Genomic DNA, 24,319 nt, shown 5'->3' on the forward strand with positions numbered 1-24,319 from the left:
CACCACATCAGGAGGCAGGTCAGTGAGACCTGTTTGCCTGGCGCTTTGGCGGAAGAGACACACAGGGGAGGAAGCTGGAGGATCGGACTCCTCCGCCACCGCTGCTGACATAGGAGACACAGGAGAGGAGACGACCCAACAGCCCAGTAAGGGCCGGAACTCCTCCCGTGATTTACTGCCGGTGTGCTGCGTGCCCCCCACCCAGCGGAACGGAGGAGGAAATGCATGGGAACCATGGAGGATGCAGGAGCCATCGCCTGCCCATTCCACAGCTCGCTGCCATCACCTGTATGGGGTAAGTGCCAGTCTGATGGCGGGCGAGCCGGGGGGGGTCACCGTAGCTACATATGGTGGGCACAGAAGCTGCATATAATGGGCACAGAAGCTGCATATGATGGGCACAGAAGCTGCTCATGGTGGGCATAGAAGCTGCACATGATGGGCACAATGGCTGCATATGATGGGCACAGAAGCTGCATATGGTGGGCACAGAAGCTGCATATAATGGCCACAGAGGCTGCATAAGATGGGCACAGAGGCTGCGTATGGTGGGCATAGAAGCTGCATATGATGGACACAGAGGATGCATATGATGGACACAGAGGCCACATATGATGGGCACAGAAGCTGCATATGGTGGGCACAGAAGCTGCATATGATGGGCACAGAAGCTGCATATGGTGGGCACAGAAGCTGCATATGGTGGGCACAGAGGCTTCATATGATGGGCACAATGGCTGCATATGATGAGCACAGTGACTGCATATGATGGGCACAGAAGTAGGCACAGAAGCTGCATATGATGGACACAGAGGCTGCATATGATGGGCACAGAAGCTGCATATGGTGGGCACAGAGGCTGCATATGATGGGCACAGAGGCTGCATATGATGGGCACAGAGGCTTCATATGATGGGCACAGAGGCTTCATATGATGGGCACAATGGCTGCATATGATGGGCACAGTGGCTGCATATGGTGGGCATAGTGGCTGCATTTTTTTTTGTCAATAACTTTTTTTTATTGAAAGATATTTCACATACAGTTGAAATTCCATGGTCTTTCGACCAACAATACAGTGAAAAAAAAAACGAAAAAAAACAACTTTCACCTTGAATTTACATGGCTATGCAATTGTCCCAGGTTCGTGTTCACTATCTATCTGCTTTCCATGTTTTATTGTATACTTCTCAAGGCTGCTCAGATCAGGTTATACAAACAACTAAAGCAAATGCTGTTAAACAGGCCCTCCAGCTGGTGTAGTGGGTGGGTACATAGGTCCCTAACGGGCACCCAATAAAAGGGAGAAAAGAAAAAGGGAAGAGGGAGGGGGAAGAGAGAAAAAAAAGGGGGGGGGGGGTGGGGGAGAAGGAAGGCTCGGCCAATCTTAACCAGTACCTGATTCCGGACTGGTAGGTTCCTCCCGGCGGTGCCATAATTCCCAAACCAGATTGTGCGCGTCCAGGCGGTCCTGCATCCATGCTGTCATCTTCTCCATTATCTCTACTTCTTTAACCCTAGCATACAGTGCTCCCTCTACCTCTACCAAGCGACTCTTCCAATGCAGTGTTACCAGGCAGCGAGCTGCCGTGAGAACATGCTTAACTAGTTTGCCCAGTGGCTGCATTTTATGGGCACAGTGCCTGCAATTGAAGGCTCAGTGAGGCTGCAATTGATGGGTTTTCTTTCAGTGTTTTTCTGAATTTTTCAGTTTGCTTGCGCCCTCCCCAAAAATTTTGAGCACCAACCGCCACTGAGGGGTGATAAGCCAAAAATAAAGAAAACAATTGCAGCCACCACATCTAATGATTGGTAAACTGCAATATGGTTTCCATTTTTGGTTTTAGGCTTAGTATCACTTTAAGAGTTTGAATACAAACACTGTAATGCTTGGCCCATCCTACAGCCTGGTTTATGTTCAATCCGGTAATAGAAAGTGAAAGTGCCTGGAAGAGATTGCTTTCCTGTTCTAGCACTGAGCTCCATGGCTGACGTACCAGAAGAGGTCTGTGTCTTCTGTAAGGAGGGTGAAGAAGCTGGGAGCCTGAGGAATACTTCTAATGAAGAGATCCTAGCCCATCACAATTGTCTGGTTAGTAAATCCTTCCCATATCAGTGTATGTTTATGATTGATCCCTCTGTAGCCCCGTACACACTATCTTGTCTGCTGAGTTTTTCCTTCAGATTTACCAAAACCATATAATATGAGGTCAAACCTTAGGAGTTTCAATGTGTATGCAATCAGGCAGGCCCTTCTACTACATGGTTTTGGTAAATCTGAAGGAAAAACTCAGCAGACAATCTGATAGTGTGTATGGGGCTTGTGATGTGTTCATAGCTAATAACAGGCTCAGCCTTCCCAGGACAGTTCTAGATTATGAAGATTGTCACTGGAAGGAATTGTTCCTGATTGTCAGTACTGACAGCTGCACCGATATCTCACATTTGTGTTTTGGATTGACTTTTCAGCACCGATCGTACTTTGGGTTACTGCTATACACCATATCATGTTTGCGGAGTCTGACCACAAACTACTAAAGCTAGCCATAGATGGTTTGTTTTTTTCACTCAACCAGCAGACTGAACAAGTGAGGTGGACGGAGGAATCCCCCCGCTGGGACACTGTATTGTGCCTCTGTCATTACACTGATCATCACCTGCAGCCAATCAGATCAAACCGGCAAATCAGATTGAGAAAAGCTCTTCAGCATATCCCTTTTGACATAAGTCGATCGAATAGGGATTGGCCACATACTTTTCGCTTCAGCGCCACTAATTCCTCCACCCACACTATACGGCATATATGGAAGATAATGTTATATCAATTAAATAGATACTTAAAGTGGTGTTTCCCCCCCCCATAAAAAATGATTAAAATAAATAAAAAAATATATACATTTGGAAAATAATTTTTTTTTTAACTCACCTCTAAATGCCTGTTGCTAGGAGGTCCCCCGTAGTCTGCCTCCTTCAGTGCCCGGGCACCTGACATCACTTCCCCTCAGCGCAGTCAGTCATCTGGGACACGTGACAGGTCCCAGATGGCTGCGTGGAGTATCATAGCACATGGCGCCGCTCGCGCATGCGCAGTGGGTGCCTGGCTGTGAAGCCACAGCCGGGTGCTCACAGTAAGAATGCCGGCGCCGCCGAGCGGAGCGGGGAACGAATGGGGCTTCGTTCCCCTGCATCCCTGGACCCTGGAACAGGTAAGTGTCTGATTATTAAAAGTCAGCAGCTGCAGTATTTGTAGCTGCTGACTTTTATTTTTACTTTTTTAAGGGGCACCCCACTTTAACATGTAATGCTTTAAAATGTTGCACACTCGTGGAATGGCGACAAACTATGGTACTTAACCACTTGCTTACTGGGCACTTATACACCATTCCTGCCCAGGCCAATTTTTTAGCTTTCAGTGATGTCATACTGAATGACAATTGCACGGTGATGCAAAGCTGTACACATATGACATTTTTATCTTTTTTTTTTTTTTCACACACATAGTGCTTTCTTTTGGTGGTCTTTAATCACTGTTGGGTTTTTATTTTTTTGCTAAACAAACAAAAAAAGGCCAAACATTTTGAAAATAAAACAAAAAGTTTTTCATATTTTGTTATAAAATTTTGCAAACAGGTAATTTTTCCCCTTCCTTGAATGAGGCGGCACTGATAGGCGGCACTGATATTTGGCACTGATGAGATGGCACTGATCAGGAGGCACTGATGAAGCTGTACTGATGGGTGGCACTGATAGGTGGCTCTGGTAGGTGGCACTAATAGGGAACACTGATAAGTGACACTGATGATAAGGCAGTGATGGGCACTGATTGGTAGCACTGATGGGCAATGATAGGTGGCACTAGTGGGCACTGATTAGCAGTACTGATGGGCACTGATAGATGACACTGATTAGCAGCACTGGAGGGCACTTATTAGTAGCACTGGTGGGCACTAAGGGGACCAATGTCCCTCTTAGGCCGCGTACACACGGGCGGACTGTTGGCTCAACTTTGTCCGCTGAACAGTGTTTCAGCGGACAGTCCGCTCGTGTGTGGGGCTTCAGCGGACAGTTTCAGCGGACAGTTTGACGAACAAAGTTTTTCGGAAATTCCGAAAAACTGTCCGCTGAAACTTTGTTTGAGCGAACAGTCCGCCCGTGTGTAGGCCACTTTCGAAATGAGCAAACTGTTCCCGCTCGGAGGAAAGTCTGCTCATTTCGAGCGCGTCTCCAGGTAGGCTCCGCCGCCTGGAATGGACTTAAAGGGGAACCCCAACGCCGAAAAAAATCGGCGTGGGGGTCCCCCCAAAGTCCACAACAGACCCTTGTCTGAGCACGTTACCCGGCCGGCCAGGAAAGAGGGGCGAGCGAGCGCGCCCCCCCTCCCGAGCCGTACCAGGCCGCGTGCCCTCAACATGGGGGGTGCCTTGGGGAAGGGGGGGCCGCGCGGCCCCCCCACCCCAAAGCACCTTGTCCCCATGTTGATGAGGACAAGGGCCTCTTCCCGACAACCCTGGCCGTTGGTTGTCGGGGTCTGCGGGCGGGGGGCTTATCGGAATCCGGGAGCCCCCTTTAATAAGGGGGCCCCCGGATACCGGCCCCCCACCCTATGTGAATGAGTATGGGGTACAATGTACCCCTACCCATTCACCTGTGAAATAAAGTACAAAAAAAAACACAACACAGGGAAAAAATATTTTATTGCACAGCTCCGGGGGTCTTCCGTCTTCGGGGGTCTTCTCGCCGGACTCCTCCGCTATCTTCTTGTAGCTCTTTTGCTAGCGGAGGAGTCCGGCTTTCTTCCTCCCCGCCGCCGGCCTCTTCTCCCGACTTCGGGGTCTTGTCCCCCTCTTCGGTTCTTCTGCCGGGCCACCGCGCCTTCTTCTAGCTCTTTTACATGCGGTGGCCCGGTCTTCTGTCGCCGCCGCCTTCCGTTCTTCGTCTTCTTCTTCTTCTTCTTCTTCTTGTTCTTCTTCTTCTCCAGGAGATGTTGACACGTCGCTCTCTCCGGCCGGAATGCCAGAGCCGCCCTGCGCTGCCACTTATATAGTGACAATGGGGCGGTGTCACATGGTATATGTCACATGGGTTGGTCACATGGTGACCCCGCCCCCTTACGATGTCATAGTCCCCATGTGACATCAACCCATGTGACCAACCCATGTGACATATACCATGTGACACCGCCCCATTGTCACTATATAAGTGGCAGCGCAGGGCGGCTCTGGCATTCCGGCCGGAGAGAGCGACGTGTCAACATCTCCTGGAGAAGAAGAAGAAGAAGAAGAAGAAGAAGAAGACGAAGACGAAGACGAAGAACGGAAGGCGGCGGCGACAGAAGACCGGGCCACCGCCTGTAAAAGAGCTAGAAGAAGGCGCGGTGGCCCGGCAGAAGAACCGAAGAGGGGGACAAGACCCCCGAAGTCGGGAGAAGAGGCCGGCGGCGGGGAGGAAGAAAGCCGGACTCCTCCGCTAGCAAAAGAGCTACAAGAAGATAGCGGAGGAGTCCGGCGAGAAGACCCCCGAAGACGGAAGACCCCCGGAGCTGTGCAATAAAATATTTTTTCCCTGTGTTGTGTTTTTTTTTGTACTTTATTTCACAGGTGAATGGGTAGGGGTACATTGTACCCCATACTCATTCACATAGGGTGGGGGGCCGGTATCCGGGGGCCCCCTTATTAAAGGGGGCTCCCGGATTCCGATAAGCCCCCCGCCCGCAGACCCCGACAACCAACGGCCAGGGTTGTCGGGAAGAGGCCCTTGTCCTCATCAACATGGGGACAAGGTGCTTTGGGGTGGGGGGGCCGCGCGGCCCCCCCTTCCCCAAGGCACCCCCCATGTTGAGGTCACGCGGCCTGGTACGGCTCAGGGGGGGGGGCGTGCTCGCTCGCCCCCCCTTTCCTGGCCGGCCGGGTAGCGTGCTCGGACAAGGGTCTGTTGTGGACTTTGGGGGAACCCCCACGCCGATTTTTTTCGGCGTTGGGTGTCCCTTTAAGTCCATTCCAGGCGGCGGTGCCTGCGACGTCTCCTTCGCGGGCCCCACCTACCTGTACACGCGCTCGAAATGGGCGGACTTGCCTCCGCCTTACGTGGGCGAGTCCGTTCATTTCAAAAGTTGAGCGAACTGTTTGGCAAACAGTTCGCTGAAACAGTCCGCTCAAAAAGTGCCGTGTGTGGGCAAGTCCGCTCATGCAAATTTTGAGCGGACTGTTGCGGCAACTGTTTGACGAACAAAGTTTCAGCGAACAGTCCCCGCGTGTGAACGCGGCCTTACAGAAGCTGGTAAATGGCTTTCTTCTTTTCTTCACTCTGACAGCGTGAAGAAAAAAAGCCAATAACTGTATTCTGTTTGCTTCCACAATCAGCTGTCATTGGCTGACAGCTGATCACACTGATCCGCTGTGATTGGCCCTTTACCTCGATCAGTGATCAGCTGAGTCCCAAGGACTCCGCAATCACAGAGAGCACCTCCAGCGCGAGAATGCCAGATTATTTCCTTATCCTGAAAATGGCACATACAGGAAGCCTCGCCATAGTATGCCCTCCTCTTCAGCTTCCTGGTTCTCCCCTTGTGACTGTATAAGACATCACACAGGACGAGTGACCCAGAGCAGCACACTGACTTCCATTGACTTTGCAGCTATGAACGGCTTAGCTTGGTTGCTGTAGTAATGGTGATCGAGATAGAAGCTTGGTTTACACTCGATTGCGCATGTGTGAGATTTAGACAGGGAAAGAAAGGAAGGGCGGAAATTAAATCCACACAAGAAATCAGTAGTAAAGATTGTGCAGCCGATTCCAGGAAGAAGATACAGTGGTGTGAAAAAGTGTTTGCCCCCTTCCTCATTTCCTGTTCCTTTGCATGTTTGTCACACTTAAGTGTTTTGGAACATCAAACCAATTTAAACAATAGTCAAGGACAACACAAGTAAACACAAAATGCAATTTGTAAATGAAGGTGTTTATTATTAAAGGTGAAAAAAAATCCAAACCATCATGGCCCTGTGTGAAAAAGTGATTGCCCCCTAAACCTAATAACTGGTTGGGCCACCCTTAGCAGCAACAACTGCAACCAAGCGTTTGCGATAACGTGCAATGAGGCTTTTACAGCGTCCTGGAGGAATTTTGGCCCACTCATCTTTGCAGAATTGTCCTAATTCAGTTACATTAGAGTTACATCCCTACTGCTCACTGGCTGGTTTCTAGAGGTTACAACACATAATTTTTGCTTGGCGATTGGTTGCTAGAGGTTAATGCACATCATTACCATTTACAGTTTGGCTGCTAGAGATTACAGCAGATCACTCCTGTTCGCTGATTGGTTGCTACAAGTTAATGCACATCATTACCTCTCTCTGAGCAGTGGAGCAATCCTAAATAATTGAGCAAGTAAAGGGGAACATTAATACACATACTACAGGAGAGTGTCAGAGAGTGCAGACATACTACAGGAGAGCTTCAGAGACTAGAGACATACTACAGGAGACAATGAGAAACTGCGGACATACTGCAGGAGATTACCAGAGACTGCGTACATACTGCAGGAGATTACCAGAGACTGCAGGCATACTGCAGGAGATTACCAGAGACTGCAGGCATACTGCAGGAGATTACCAGAGACTGCAGACATACTGCAGGAGACAATCAGAGACACTGCTGACATACTGCAGGAGATTACCAGAGACTGACGACATACCGCAGGAGATTACTAGAGACTGCGAACATACTACAGAAGACAATCAGAGACTGTGGACAGACTACAGGAGACAATCAGAGACTGCGGACATACTGCAGGAGACAATCAGAGACTGCGGACATACTGCAGGAGACAATCAGAGACTACGGACATATTGCAGGAGACAATCAGAGACTGCAGACATACTACAGGAGACAATCAGAGACTGCGGACATACTGCAGAAGACAATAAGAGACTGCGGACATACTGCAGGAGACAATCAGAGACTGCGGACATACTGCAGGAGACAATCAGAGACTGCGGACATTATACAGGTGATGGTCAGAGAACTTTCAGCAACGCACAGCTTTACAGTTGAATAACACAGCTCAGGGTTTAAGCAGTCAGGCATTTTATGGGTATAAGGACATACCTGGCCAGCCAAACTCACTACATACATTTAGAGGTGTGTGGACGGGGCTTCCATTCTCTGCTCTCACTACAACTGATGCTTTGTAGGGGGGCCCGTTACCCGTGAATTGGGGCCCCGATGACTGCTTTGCAGAGTGCACAGAGGACATGGGAGGCTGTATTCCCACACTAGCCAGCTGAGAGGGGGCGGGGCCAGGAGCTCCACTGACGCTCCCACTCCGATCACTGGCTCTCACTACAGTGGCTCTGTTCCGAGCATACAGGCTGCACGGGGTCGGGGTCAGAGCGTTAGTGGAGCTCCCGGCCTGCCCCCTCTCAGCTGGCTAGCATGGCAATACAGACTCGCGTGTCCTCTGTGCACTCTGCAAAGCCGCCATCGGGGCCTCAATTCATGGGTAGCAGCGAGGGCCCCCCTACAAAGATTGGGCCCAGGGCAGGTGCCCCGTTTGCCCTGCGCTAAAGAAGGCCCTGGTGCAACCTCATCGGTGCCCAGCAGTGCAACCTCATCAGTACCCATCAATGCAACCTATCAGTGCTCAGCCTATCAGTACAGCCTCTTCAGTGCCTATCAGTGAAGAAGAAAAATTACTTATTTGTAAAATTTTACAACAGAAACAAAACTTTTTTTTCCCTCCAAATTTTCAGGCTGTTTTCATTTATTTAGCAAAAAATTAGAACCACAGTGGTGATTAAATACCATCAAAGGAAAGTTCTATCTGTCTCAAAAAAAATGCTAAAAATGTCATATGGGTACAGTGTTGCATGACCGCGCAATTGTCATTCAAATTGTGACAGCACTGAAAGCTGAAAATTGGTCTCAGCAGAAAGGAGGTAAAAGTGCCAGGAAGTGGTTAAGGAGTTAACCTACATGAACATGTTAAAGCAAATATGTGATTGTAGTGATTAGGTTTACATATACTTTGACATGCTGTAAGTAGGTGCATCCCATTTCCTACATAAATGGAGATTGATGTCGTTTGAAATGTGGTTAGGCATCATTAAAAAATAAATCAAATGGAATCATAAGGAATTGAGGTAGGTCAGCCCTAAAAGGCTATAGATAGGGACCTGGAAATTTAGGAGGTTGAATATTGTAATACAGATTGGCCCATCCTACAGCTTGTGTTACATGGGTTGTGGTCCATTTGTGGCACGGTTGCGGTGCAGTTGCAGCGCGTTAAAATTAGTTTAAAAAAAAATCATGCAGGCGGAATATAATATCCCACAATGCTCTGTAATGATAGAAGAGAGCATAGAGTCTCCTGTAGTCACTTCCTTCTATGCACATCCTGTTTGTGCTGCTTGAAGTTGGCTGGCATCAACTTCTGAGGGTAGGTGCGTAAATCATGATACACGGCATGAAATATCTCTGAGAGGCAATTTGATCTATCCAATAGCACCTTGATGCCCTTCACCTCTTCCTCTGCTCATTTCTCATACATCAGCTTCATCTGTAGGAGGCCAAACATGAGATAAATCATAGTAAAGGAATCCATGCTGCAGGCCTTTCCTGATCATTAGCGATGGGGTCGGGTGTATTCAAATTGAGCCCGCCAGGAAGCCGGCACTGAACACTGCCAATCATAGGCAGCGTGCGTATGTGCAGCTGCCGGTCAGAAATGCCTCACTGCCTATGATTGGTGGTGTTCAGTGACGGCTTCCTAGCGGGCTCAATCCGAACACACTGAGCCCATCACTACTGCTAATGGAGTATGCACAGGAAGCATTCACCATGGCAAGTCACACCTCAAATTGTTTCTTTTCTGTAATGTAATTTCCCATAAAAAAAATAAAAATAAAAAATAGATGTTTGTGGAGCAGTTTTAATGCATCTTAGTGCACATCAAACACATGAAAAACACGTGTAGGGCGCTTAGAGCTTTATTAATGCTTGCAAAATGCCAGTCTAACGCCCATACTATAATGCATTAACGGCAGTCTAACTCCTATACTAAAGTGCATTAATGCCAGTCTAACGCCTATCCTAAAGCCCATTAACGTGAGTCTAACTCACCATACTAAAGCTCATTAACGCTATAGGATCATTTGTTAAGAGAAATTTAGTCAAGTGTGCAAGCCCTAACGCCTCCATCTAGTCAAGGGGTCAGCCAACTTTTCCGTACGAGGGCCTTTATATTACAAATGTTTATGGACCAAAAATAATCGTTTTATAAACTAATTAATAAAAAAATTAATAAATGTTTTATTTGGATCTCATGATATGATTCAGAACAAAAGAGAAAGAACTTTAATAAAATAAATCAAAGTCTCCTCCCACATTAGATTCCCCCCTACATGAGGGTCCCCATATAAGCCCCACTTACTCCATATTAGGAGTTCCCTCTTACATCAGATTCCCCCTTACATCAAAATCCCCATCGGAGCACCACTTACTGCATATTAGGAGTACCCCCTCAAATTAGGGTCCCCCCTTAGATGAGAGTGCCCATCCAAATCCCCCCCCAGCCCTTTCATGAGGGTCCTGATCAGAGTCCCACTCACTTCATAATAGGAGTCTCCCCTTGCAACAAATCTCCTCATACATCAGGTTTCCCATCAGAACCCCACTTACTCCATATTAGAGGTCCTCTCTTACATCATGGTCTCCTTAACATCAAAGTTCCCCCTTACATGAGACTCCCCATCAGAGCCCCTTTTACATCAGGGTGTCCATCAGAGCCCACTTACATCAGTGTATCTCCTACATTAGATTTCCTATCAGTGGTCTGCCCATAGCTTGTTTACAGAGTGGTTGTAGTCAGTGTAGGGGCAGGGCGGGAGCTAGAGCAGGTAAGGATGGAGGAAGTTCTGGCCTCCTGCAGGGTCAAGCACATCATTGGTTGCCGTTGGTCCTAGTAATTAGCTGACAAGGCAAAATAAAGAGCAGTGGGTGGAACAGGACCCTAGCTGTGGGTAGAATGTAAACCAGTAGCGGGCCGGATTTTTGGAGTCTTCTGATGTTGTCCATGTATTTATGAGTAAGATTTATAGCCATTCATATCTCTGCTATTACTTGTGTGACATAAATATATAAATACGTAAACTAGAACGCAATCATCTGCAAAGTACAACAAATAAAATGTACATAGAACTTACCGTACATATGATTGATTCTGATTTGCTTTATTTATTTACGGTTTCTTTTTTTTAATTATTTATTTCAGCTTTTCTCACCAGGAGTTGTTACAAAACCCCAGGAAGACTCACAAGATAATACAGCTGAATTTGATATTCCTTCTGTGATAAAGGAAATAAAGAGAGGAAAAAAACTGGTAGGAGATATACTGTATAGACTTCTTAAAACCAATAAGTGGGAAAGCATGTTGGCTTAATGGTTGGCAGCTGTGCTTTACAGCAGTAGGCTCACCTGTTTAAATCCCAACCATGACACTGCCTATGTGGAGTTTGCATGTTCTCGCTGTGCCTACATAAATTGCCATGCAAAGCACACTCTGAATGGCACCTGTGCCAACCACTTTGTTCAGAATGCAGTGAGCAGCCTTTCAGCACAGGACCAGAAAGCTAGTGATTAATGGAGTAGCAATGTCCACCTTGGTGATTTCCAGCTTCAATGGGAATCAGCCAGGTATGTTATATACAGTGCTTCGCAAAAGTATTCATACCCTTTGACATTTTCCACATTTTGTCATGTTGCAACCAAAAACGTAAATGTAAGGTAAATGTATTTTTGGGGTATTTTATATGATAGACCAACACAAAGTGGCAAATAATTGTTAAGGGGATGAAAAATGATCAATGGTTTTCAACATTTTTTACAAAACAATATCTGAAAAGTGTGGGGTGCATTTGTATTCAGACTTCTTTACCCTGATACCCCTAACTAAAATCTAGTGGAACCAATTGCCTTCAAAAGTCACCTAATTATCAAATAGAGTCCACCTGTGTGTAATTTAATCTCAGCATAAATACAGCTGTTCTGTGGAAGCTCTCAGAGGTTTGTTAGAGAACCTTAGTGAGCATCACGAAGGCCAAGGAACACACCAGACAGGTCAGGGATGAAGTTGTGGAGAATTTTAAAACAGGGCTAGGTTATAAAATAAAATATCCCAAGCTTCGAACATTTCACAGAGCAGTGTTCAATTCATCATCTGAAAATGAGAAGAGTATGGCACAACTGCAAACCTACCAACACCTTGCCATCCACCTAAACTGACAGGCTGAGCAAGGAGAGCATTAATCAGAGAAGCAGCCAAGAGGCCCATAGTGATTATGGAGGAGCTGCAGAGATCCACAGCTCGGGTGGGAGAATCTGTCCACAGGACAACTATTAGTCATGTCCTTTATGGAAAAGTGGCAAGAAGAAAGCCATTGTTGAAAGAAGGCCATAAGAAGTCTTGTTTTCAGTTTGCAAGAAGCCATGCGGGGGGGCACAGCAAACATGGGGAAGAAGGTGCTCTGTTCAGATGAGACCAAAATGAAACTTTTTGGCCTAAAAGCAAAACACAATTTGTGGCAGAACACTAATGCCCCATACACACGGTCGGATTTTCAGACGGAAAATGTTCGATGGGAGCTTGTTGTCGGAAATTTCCACCGTGTGTAGGCTCTATCCGATATATTCCATCGGAATTGCCGTCACACAAAATTGGAAATCTGGATCTCAAATTTTCCGACAACTAAATCAGTTGTTGTAATTTCCAAATGTGTCTACACAATTCCGGCGCACAAAGTTCCACGCATGCTCGGAAACAAGCAGAAGAGCAGCACTGGCTATTGAACTTAATTTTTCTCAGCTCGTCGTACATGTTGTACGTCACCGCGTTCTTGGTTATGGGATTTTCCGACAAGATTTGTATGACCGTGTGTAGGCAAGACAAGTTTGAGCCAACATCCGTGGGAAAAAAATGATTTTGTTGTCGGAATGTGCGATCGTGTGTACAGGGCATAACACTGCACATCACCCTGAACACACCATCCCCACCGTGAAACATGATGGTGGCAGCATCATGTTGTGGGAATTCTGGCCAGAGTTGATAGGAAGATAGATGGAGTCAAATACTGGGCAATCTTAGAAGAAAACCTGTTATGCCGCGTACACACGAGCAGAATTTCCGCCAGAAAAAGTTTCACTGAAGCTTTTCATCATTTATTCTGATTGTGTGTATGCCTCATCAGACTTTTTTTTACGAAAATTCTGATGGACCTAGAAATAGAACATGTTTTAAATATTTCCGACGGAACCAATACCTATCGGGAAAACTGCTCGTCTGTATGCTGTTCTGACAGACCAAAAACGACACATGCTCTGAAGCAAGTATGAGACAGAAGTGCTCGGTGTGGTAAAACTAGCGTTCGTATTGGAACTAGCACATTCCTCACGCTGCCTATTCTGTGATCTTTTAATGTAGCGCATTCTTTTCTTCTTTAGAATGCTGGAAGAATTAAGTTGTTTTGCTGCTCAAATTCACACAGAGTTCTCACAAACTGATTTCTTCATTATTTATCCTCATCTCATGACTGATATTCTCTTTTTTTAAAACCGATCTCCATAATGAATGTTTACAATAATTTTTTATACTCATCTTTTATAATTTTTTTATTTCATCAAGATTTATTTTAGGATTACTTAAAAAAAATTCTAGTGATCTCCATATAATTTTTTTTTTTGAAGTGTCAACTTACCATAATAACATTATTATCTTAAATTTTTTATTAACCTCAAGGAGGTTGGTTTCCCCTGTTAATTTGACATTGTCTTTTTGAAATGTACCTGCCTACTCACAAACAAACTAACCTTATTGAAGAAAAACACATAAGAATGTATTTCTATGTAGGAAAGTATAGGAAAGTATTCTTCAAAGGCCAACATGGCCTTTGAAGAAATGGTGGATCTGGTGGACATCTTGTGGAGGAAGGATTATAATGGGAAACATGGGCCGTACACCTATCCCAATTTGAGCAAGGACCAAATCACGACAACAGTTATGAACACTCTGGAGCAGAATTTTGGGGTACGACACTCCAAAGACCAATTAAGGAAACTCTGGTCCGACCTTAAACTGAGGGAGCCGGATCAGTATCAAAGAATAAAGAAGGTGCTTCAAAAAAGTAAGTACTTGTCGTGTGTTCCTATTATGATTATTAACTTGCATGCTGCTCCATGTGCTTTTCTTTACTGTTGTACAGTTTTAAATGGCTACTTTCATGTTCGTGGGCACAGTAATCGTTCGTAGGAAACATTGTTTGTTTGCAAATAAATACGATGTATTTAGCTGATACAGGGTTTTAACTACATTTTGGTCAGTCTAATTTGTCTTATTAAAAGAAGTTTAGGACATTGTTGTCTAGATGTCTTTGAAACTTGAATGAATTGCAAACTTGATTCAGTGGAATGTAAGGAGAGGACACTTAGCAGCTGTTTATACATCTGGACTCAAGAGCACTAGTGTGGGACACCAGAGCACTTTTTTAGGGTAACCCACACAGGTGCTCCAGTGGATACTTGGGGTGTCTCCATCTGTGAAACTGGGTCAAAAAGAAAGTGTTCCAGCTTGGTTAAAAGGGAATTAATCACGTCTTCAACTTGGATCTCTGCCCAAACAAACAGTTGTACACCACTTCAAAGCAATGTTTCATATCCTTATCCTTATTTCTGAACTCAAATATCTGTGGTAGACCTTTTGTTTCATTCTCATAGGGGAGAAAAGACTCGGACACCACTCAGAGGACACCAGGGACCCCCCACATCGCCAACCAGATTGGCAAATAAGCTCAAGCTCCCCCGAGGATCTGGAGGAAGGAGAGGTGGAGGAAGTGAGCGAGATGGGCACCCCAACAGGTGAGTGTCTGACACCCCAGCTTCAGGTAATCTATGTATGCCTGCATATTTCTAAATACATGTTTTTTAAACAATTTTTTTAGGTGATGTGCTGGTTGTGGAAGAGGAAGCGGCAGAACCTTTCACTAAGGCCAGCGCCCAAATGCTCATCCAGGAAATAATGGAATGGGGAAATAGACAATATTCAAAATAGACTGAACATTATGGAACAGCAAATGAAGAACATGATAGATGTGTTGGGTTGAATCTAAATCTTTACCTGATCACATCCTGTTTTGTTATTATTTTCGACTCCCCAAAAAAGCTTTGGATTGTACATTTCAAAAGCCAAATTTTGAAGATGCACACGGTGTGTCAACATGTGCTATCTGCCATCAGGGGATCTCAATGTAAGTGTTTTGTGGGTGCAACCCCTTCCTCATGACTCTAGTAGGTGAGAGGAATGGGTTTCACCCCCAAAACAAGTCCATTGATCCCCCATGATGGGAGATAGCACATGTTGACATTACCCATTTGGACTCCCAATTTGTGTGCATCTTCAAAATCAGCCATCACCCTCATCTGATTTATGGCAATATCAAGACATTTTTGACATTATAATGTCTGATATTGCCTTCAGTTTTTATACTTTGAACTTTGTAAGTTCCACAGTTGTGTATGTTATGTTTAAAACATTCCTGTTTGTAAAAAAAGAAATATTGAAAAAAAAAATGTTCTAAACGCACATGTGTGAATGTGCACAGAGTAAAAATTTGGAAAAACAACAATGTGTGGCTTCTTCTTTCAATGCTCAATATCAGTTTTGTAAGTAATTTTGTGTTTACAGTGACAATGGGGCTTATTTACTAAAGGAAAATCCACTTGGCACTACACGTGCACTAGGAGACAGCCAAAAAGAAAAGCAAGCAATAATTGTCTGTAATATGTCCAGCCTCAGGCCCAACTGAGGCTATATAATTCAGTGAATTTTTTCTTAAATAATTGTGCAGTATGCAGAAACTTAGGATGATAGGTTGATTTTGTAGTCAGACATATGGATTGCTGTCATAAACAAGTGGAATGGCCATTATCCTGAAGGTATTCTTTTTTTTTTTTTTATCAGAAAAATGTTTATTGAGCATGTAAACCAGAGAATACAAACACATGTGCAGGGTGCAAAATGCACCAAATTTAAGGAGATCACATCTGATATAAAATATTGGTACAGAATGCATACAGCATGGGAGAGTGGGTGCGGTCCCCCCAGGGATCCACACGGGGAATACCCCAGGGCGGTCCCGAAAGGGGACACTCAGCCATTAATCACAAAGATAGACCGAGTAGCTGCTAGGTCATGGGTATCGGCTATTGGGCCACACCTCTGGGAGACCAATCGTACTCTGGGTAAACATCAAAAGCCAGCAATGTAGGAAGGGGCTAGTTATGTTCCGTGCATGTGGAAGAGTCATCCACCCATCTGTCCCATATTCTGTTGAACTTGGTTGGACAGCCTTTGTGCATATATAGCACCCTTTTATAAGGAAGGGTGGCATTGAGTAATTTGCATCCTGGCAAGGAACAATGATTCTTGCAAAAAGATGTGGAGGGACTTTTCCTCTTCAGGCAAAGAAAGGATGCCCAATAGACATTGACGGGGCACAAGGACAGAGGTGACCCCATGCAAAATTTCACCACCTGGGACCAATAGTCCTGAAGTCTAGGGCAAGACCACAGTAGGTGGTAAAACGTACCCTGGGGGTCGCCACATTTAGGGCAGGGGGTAAGGTAAGATCTGTTCAGCATGTACAGATGGGTGAGTCTGTCTGACAATTTAGGGGAGACCACCTTGGAGGTAGCCAGTGCGTCCTCCCAGTCTGCATCCTCCACGGCACCCAAGTCTGCCTCCCACCTGGGCTTGAGCCGGTAAGCCTGTAGGCTGGCCACCGGCGTTATGAACTGGTTATAGAAAAAAGAGATCATCCCTTTGGGGTCCTGGCTGCTAATCATAGTCACGAGTGGTAGTCGTACAAATCGGGGGATGGAGTCTACAAACTGGGAGCTGAGGACATGGTGGAGCTGGAGGTATCGAAAGAGCATTCGATTGGGGAGGCTGAACTCATCCTTAAGAGTTTGGAAAGATCCAATCGCTCCATCTTCAAGAACCTGAAAGAGGAAGAGGATCCCCTTGTCTATCCACTAGTCTTGGTCTGGAATTGTGTGTAGTTCGGGGAGCTGAGGATTGTCCCATAGGGATGTGTGTGTATGAAGTGTGGGGGCCTTAATTATGGTGGTGGCCTGCCGCCAGATCCTGCGGTAGTGGGAGAGCATGGTGTTCCTGGGAGTCAATGGCCCGGCGGAGCCACACAAGAGAATTTGGAATGGATGGGTAACCTGTTCGTTGTGGGGAGAACATACAAGTGTCATGTAGCGGTCTTTATCTATCTAGTTGTAGTAATAGAAGTGTGGCAATTGGGAGGCTACATAATAGAGGGCAAGATCTGGGAGGGCAGTGCCACCTAAGTGGATGGGGCATTTCAGCGTGCGCCATGAAAATTTGTGTCGGGAGGTTGCTCTGGCCAGCCGGTAGTTAAAAACCCTCCTCTCTGGGGTGAGGGTCCTTTGGGGGAATGGCCTCATCAGGTGCTTGCCCAGATCGAAGGCTTCTTCTAAAATAAAGACAAAGGAGAGTCCTTCCATGTTATTCGCATCAGGTGGCAATGCCAGGCCACCATTCTGGAGACACTGGTAAAACTCCGTCTTGGCAAAGACTCCTCCATCCGTCACCCGGCCATTCTTCCCCACGTCCACATAGAGGTACTCATAGTGTGCCAACACCACCGCGATTAACACTACACTATTAAACCCCTTATAGTTATAATAATAAGACCCCGAATGGAGTGGTGGCACAATGTGGACATGCTTCCCATCTATAGCCCCTCTACAGTTGGGAAAGTCCCAACAGTAAGCAAAATGGGAGGCCACAGTCTGCCATTCCTGTGGCATTGAAGGAAACTGTGGAGTCAAGCAAGAAAAAAAAATAACTACTTTTGCATATAACATTGCAAGCAGATTACCGTATATACTCGAGTATAAGCCGAGATTTTCAGCCTCTTTTTTGAGGCTGAAAGTGCCCCCCTCGGCTTATACTCGAGTCATTGCTGTCTGCCCGCTCGATCAGCGTGTCGAGCAGACAGACAGCGGCCATTCTAGAATTCAAAAGCCGCGCCTCCGGCTCCGCCTTCGCCTGTGATAGGCGGAACACTGAATTTCCCAGCAGCCTGTGTTCCGCCTATCACGGGCATCGTCTCATCCTCGTACTACGGACGAGGATGAGACGATGCCCGTGATAGGCGGAACACAGGCTGCTGGGAAATTGAGTGTTCCGCCTATCACGGACATCCGATAGGCGGAACAGCAGTCAGTGGGAAATTGAGTGTTCCGCCTATCACCGACGGAGGCGCGGCTTTTGAATCCTAGAATGGCCGCCGACGAAGAGCTGAAGGACGGAGGCTCGGCTCGGGACGGGACGGGCCGGGCCGGGACGGGCCGGGACGGGCCGGGCCGCAGGCTGGACGGGACGCAGGCTGGACGGGACGCAGGCTGGACGGGACGCAGGCTGGACGGACACAGGCAGGCTGGACACAGGTAGGCTGCACGGACACACACACACACACACACACACACACACACACACACACACACACACGGATGCATGGACACACACACACACACACACGGATGCATGGACACACACACAGGGATGGATGGACCCACAGGGATGGACGGACACACAGGGATGGACAGGCATGTCTCACCCTCGGCTTATACACGAGTCAATAATTTTTTCCAGTTTTTTGGGGGTAAATTGGGGGCCTCGGCTTATATTCGGGTCGGCCTATACTCGAGTATATACGGTACACAAAAACATTCTTGCACAACATCAGTATAACATTTATTTTAAGGAGTATTTAAAAAGACAAAAATATAAGGCCCACTTATCAGATTCCTTACCCCCTCTGATGCACCATTGATAAAATTGTATGGGCGGAGGGTTTGAGGTGACTTTGGGAGCCAAAAAAAAAGCCTCCGGCACTCTGCCTGAATTTAAGGACACACATAACATTTGGACACATTTTAAGGGGTGTTTCAGGGGAAAGCAGTACAATGGAGCTGACAATATACATTGTTAAGGGACTAGGAAATAGGTGTATATGGTCTCAGGATAGCATGCTGGGGAGGTTAGAGAAGGCAAATATGCATGTAGGCCAAAAAAGGAGCATTAAAAGCTTCCAGCATGCATGAGGATAAAGGGGACATTCGCGGCATATTCCAATCATTGTAATTAGGGAATGATGAAATAAATACAAAACATTAGCAAACATTAAATACATATAATGTGATGTTAAAGGAGAAAACTTACCTTAACCACTTGAGACCCGCACTATAGCCGAATGATGGCTACAGCGCGGATCTCCTTTGCCGGGACTACTTCTATTGACGTCGTCCCGTGCACGAGCGGCCTGGCGTGGCGCGCTCTGTGATCGGCGAATCTATGAGACTCGCCTGATCACTGATCCGAGCAAGGGGTCGATCCCGACCCCTTATCACGTGATCAGCTGTCAGCCAATGACAGCTGATTATGTGATACAACGGAGCCGGTAATCGGCTATTATTCCTCCTCGCGCTGACAGCGCAAGGAGAAAAAAAAAGAGCCGATCAACGGCGGCTGTGATCGGGACATCAGTCCCGATCACGGCCAGCCCTGCCAGTGCCCACCTGACCCCTGCCAGTGCCCACCTGCCCCCTGCCAGTGCCACATCAATAAAAAATGTGTCCTCCCCTGTCAGTGCCACCCAGCAGTGCCCATAGTGCCACCCAGCAGTGCCCACAGTGCCACCCAGCAGTGCCACCCAGCAGTGCCCACAGTGCTACCCAGCAGTGCCCACAATCTGCCTCAACAAAGGTTCTGCACCCCAGTGCCACATATCTGTGCCCATCAGTGTCATCTACCAGTGCCCATCAGTGCCCAGCAGTACCGCCCATCAGTGCCCAGCAGTGCCACCTATCAGAGCCACCTACCAGTGCCACCTATCAGTGCCCATCAGTCCCATCTATCAGTGGTACCTATCAGTGCCCCTTAGTGCCACCCATCCGTGCCACCCATCTGTGCCACCCATCCGTGCCATCTTATCTGTGCCCATGTTTGCCCATCAGTGCCGCCTTATCTGTGCCCATCGGTGCCGCCTTATCTGTGCCTATTAGTGCCGCCTTAACTATGCCTATCAGTGCCCACCAATGCAGCCTATCAGTGCCCACCAATGCAGCCTATCAGTGCCCACCAGTGCAGCCTATCAGTGCCGCCTCATCAGCACACTTCAATGAAGGAGAAAAATTACCTGTTTGCAAATTTTTTTTTTTTTGTTTGTTTAGCAAAAAATAAATCTCCCAGCTGGAATTAAATACCACCAAAAGAAAGCTCTATTTGTGGGAAAAAAATGATAAAAATTTCATTTGGGTACAGTGTTGTATGGCCGCGCAATTGTCATTCAAAATTCATCAGCGCTGAAAGCTGAAAATTGGTCTGGGCATGAGGGGGGGTTTAAGTGCCCAGTAAGCAAGTGGTTAATATAGTCCTTCTGAAGGACCTGAATGATGTAAGAAAAGGTCTCTGGAATAATGAAACCCCCGGGGCCTGGGGGGAGATGCCTGTAGAGAACTCGAGGTCCTGAAGGCTTCTCCCAGTCGACAAGTACCGCAGCGTGGCAACTAGCCTCTGCTCCGGAGTGATGGTTTTTCCTCATGCAGGTATCCTGCCTGCTGATATAAGGGATGAGCAAAGCCAAAAGATGGTGAAAAACGGGGTCTGTCATCCTGAGATCATTCCTGAAATCATCAGGATTATTCTCCTGGATCTCATGAAGCAAAGGCATGTGCGAGAATTGGTCACAATGGAGTAACCAATTCTTGGTCTACAAACTACTCCTCGACCTGTTCATGGACTGGGCTTGGGTCTAAGTATGAACCCCAACACTAAGCCCCCACACAGCATGAACTCTCCAACGAGTATGTACCTGCACCATGGTTTTCAAAACGGTGGGCTGGTCAGAACGAACTTAACAGAGCAAACTGAAGAACACCAAGGCCTGTGAAGAGCGAGCTGAAAATCAGTAAAGAGTGGACCAGAACGCACTGAAAAACATATAAGAACTGACTACACGCACTGAAAACCAGATAGAAACCCACAAGCAAAAACTGAACAGCAGTAAAACGATCTGAAAAAGATGGAGTGTGAAAAGCGCAAATCGTCTCTAACCAAACTTCTACTAACACGAGATCAGCAGAAGGAGCCCAAAGGGTGGCGCATTGGGTCTTGAACTGTATGTCACAGTGTTCTTAACGATCGGACTTTGGTGTGATCATGTGTACGCACGACAGTTTCAGCGTAGAGTTAGAGTAGAGTAGAGTTAGAGTCTACAAAAGACTTAAGAATGGGGCGAGGTTCACCTTCCAGCAGGAAAAAAACAACTCTAAACATACAGCCAGAGATAGAATGGAATGGTTTAGATCAAAGCATATTCGTGTGTTAGAATGGCCCAGTCAAAGTCCAGACCTAAATCCAATTGAGAATCTGTAGCAAGATTTGAAAATTGCTGTTCACAGACGCTCTCAATTCAATCTGACAGAGCTTGAGCTATTTTGGAAAGAAAAGTGGGAAAACTCTCTAGATGTGCAAAGCTGGTAGAGACATCCCCAAAAAGACTTGCAGCTGTAATTACAGTGAAAGGTAGTTATACAAAATATCAACTCAGAGAGGCTGAATACAAATGCACGCCACACTTTTCACATATTTATTTAAAAAAAAATTGAGAACCATTTATCATTTTCCTTCCACTTCGCAATCATGTGCCACTTTGTGTTGGTCTTTCACGTAAAATTCCAATAAAATACATTTATGTTTTTGGTTGTAACATGACAAAATGTGGAAAAGTTCAAGGGGTATGAATGCTTTTTCAAGACACTATACATAGTTACATTGGTCCAAGATGGAGTAATGTAGCTATGTATAAAATATCCATTCTGGAATTTACCTTTAAATATATTGCTCAATAGCAGAGGCTCTAAATCCACTTTGTGTGCACTAAATGCCTTTGCAATCCCAATTGTTCCTTTGTAAAAGTAACACTAATGCCGCATACACACGATCGCACATTCCGACAACAAAATCCATGTTTTTTTTCTGACGGATGTTGGCTCAAACTTGTCTTGCATACCCACAGTCACACAAAGTTGGTCGGAAATTCCGAACATCAAGAACGCGGTGACGTAGAACACGTACAACGAGCCGAGAAAAAGGAAGTTCAATAGCCATTGCTGCTCTTCTGCTTTTGATTGATTCTGAGTATGCGTGGAACTTTGTGCATCGGAATTGTGTACACACGATTGGAATTTCCCGACAACGGATTTTGTTGTTGGAAAATTTGAGAACCAGCTCTCAAATTTTGTGTGACAGAAATTCCGATGGAAAATGTCTGATGGAGCCTGCACATGGTCAGAATTTCCGACAGCAAGCTCCTAGCAAACATTTTCCGTCTGAAAATCTTATCGTGTGTACAGGGCATTACAGAATAACTGTGCTGTGCAGAGAGCAGAACTGTGGGAAAGACTCATCAGGCTTCCTCCAGAAAACTACAGGAGGCGGCGGATATAAGACCCGCCACCCCGCATAAGAAGAGAGCAGCAGTGACCAGTCTTTATTACAGGGAATTTTGTAACAGACTAATATGAGATCAAAAATAAATACTTTCCGTTTGTATGCTAGGCACTAGGCAGGCCCTGGCACTATATAGTTAAAGGTAAATTGAATAAGAAAATTGTATAATATATGGCCAGCCTAAGTTTCATACTAGATTACTGTAGTTTCCAATTAGATTTTAAGCTCTTCTGAGTAGGGCCCTCTTAATCCTCTTGTATGTTATTGTATTTTAACTGGATTGTCTCCTTTTTATATTGTAAAGCGCTGCGTAAATTGCTGGCGCTATATAAATCCTGAATAATAATAATAATTTTGAAGAAACATACAAAGCACACCAAGATGCAAATAAAAATACACGTGCCTCTTGTATTTATACAATGTTACAGTTTTTATTAATGTGTTCTGTTCCCCAAGTAACAAAGTGCATGTATTACTGTGTCCCATCTGCCCATGGACTGTCTAATGGTTAGCACAGGTCATCCCTCCTACTTCAATAGCCGCCCATGAAAACACGCCCATGAACACAGTTGGTAAGTAGACAGCCCCAGTCCCCCCAAAACCTACCTGAGCCCCATCCCAGCGTTGTGCACAGGAGCCTCGGCTGTCCCTGATCACTCCCTTCTCATTGGCTGAGACAGCAGCAGGAGTCATTGGCTCCTGCTGCTGTCAATCACAGCCAGTGAGCCAATGAGGAGAGAGCATGATGCAGTCACGAGGTGTGCGCTGTGATGTAACGCGTAGGACGCAAAACCGGAAGTAAACATCACATACCAGAAGTCGTTACGGCAGACCGGAAGTGAATGCCGCGGACCGGAAGTAACATTAGAAGTGGCATGGAACGCCGTTACACTCTGAGTCTGGCCTACTTTTAGCTACTGACTTGTAAGCAGCCATTTTTTATTTAATAAAGTCTATAATATTTGGGTAATGCATCGGAGGCCCATTTATTTTACATGTGGATACCATTATGGAGTTTAAGTGACCATTCGTTTCCCATACCTAACCTGTATTGCTGGATTGATTGACCTACAATCACGGACGTGGGAATAAATACGATTTTTATAAGAGCGCTTTTCCCAAGCCCATGAGGTAAGGGCACTGAGAGCACTTTATAGGATTCACAAGGCACTTTAATCACAGGAATTGGGAGTGAATGGACACAGACCTTTGGACTTTGGACAATTTGTTGCACTTTATTTGTATTTTGCACAATTGGTAGCACTTTCTGTATTCCACAGTGAGTGCACTTTAAGAACACTATATCACTGGACTATGTTGAATGCATACTGAATGCATCACAGTGTCATCACTAGGAGTGCACTTTATATAAACGGATGCTGTATTGGATTATTATATGCACTGTTGTTAATGCACTTTATTGTTTATGCACTTTATTAGCCTCTATTATTATTTTCAGTGATTTATTTAATCAATTTGGTGGTCATTGGATCACATAGGTTATGCTCTAAGTCATATACATTTGTATGTATTCAGAACCAGTCACTAGACTGACTTCTGTTGAATGGTTCTGCTGGAAAACCAGCATTCGATCAGTGCTTGCTGCCAATAGCTGCATCTCTGAACTGAGTATTCTGATGGGGGTTGGCCCCACTGTCAGAACACAATAGTGCAGTGGGAAAGATCCCTACATCGACATTACTTGTATGGATACGGGGAAAACACTGC

The 24,319-nt window shown here is 46.0% G+C and overlaps 1 protein-coding gene across 7 annotated transcripts in view; it reads left to right on the plus strand.

Annotated features, from left to right (window-relative positions):
* The first annotated feature begins 1,939 nt into the window (after positions 1 to 1,939).
* The window catches only part of LOC143984009 (uncharacterized), a 204,637-nt gene continuing 182,257 nt past the window's right edge, over positions 1,940 to 24,319 (plus strand). For 6 of the 7 annotated variants that reach the window (XM_077484256.1, XM_077484255.1, XM_077484259.1 and 3 more), the window contains exons 1-2: positions 1,940 to 2,092; positions 11,267 to 11,374. In XM_077484256.1, the coding sequence (XP_077340382.1) occupies positions 1,985 to 2,092; positions 11,267 to 11,374 (216 nt within the window). In that variant the 5' untranslated portion in view covers positions 1,940 to 1,984. The other variant, XM_077484262.1, reaches the window with a different exon arrangement.

Source organism: Lithobates pipiens, unplaced genomic scaffold, assembly GCF_037356315.1.
Source record: "Lithobates pipiens isolate NorthernLeopardFrog02 unplaced genomic scaffold, aLitPip1_a1.2 Scaffold_16, whole genome shotgun sequence".
Classification (NCBI taxonomy): Eukaryota; Metazoa; Chordata; class Amphibia; order Anura; family Ranidae; genus Lithobates; species Lithobates pipiens.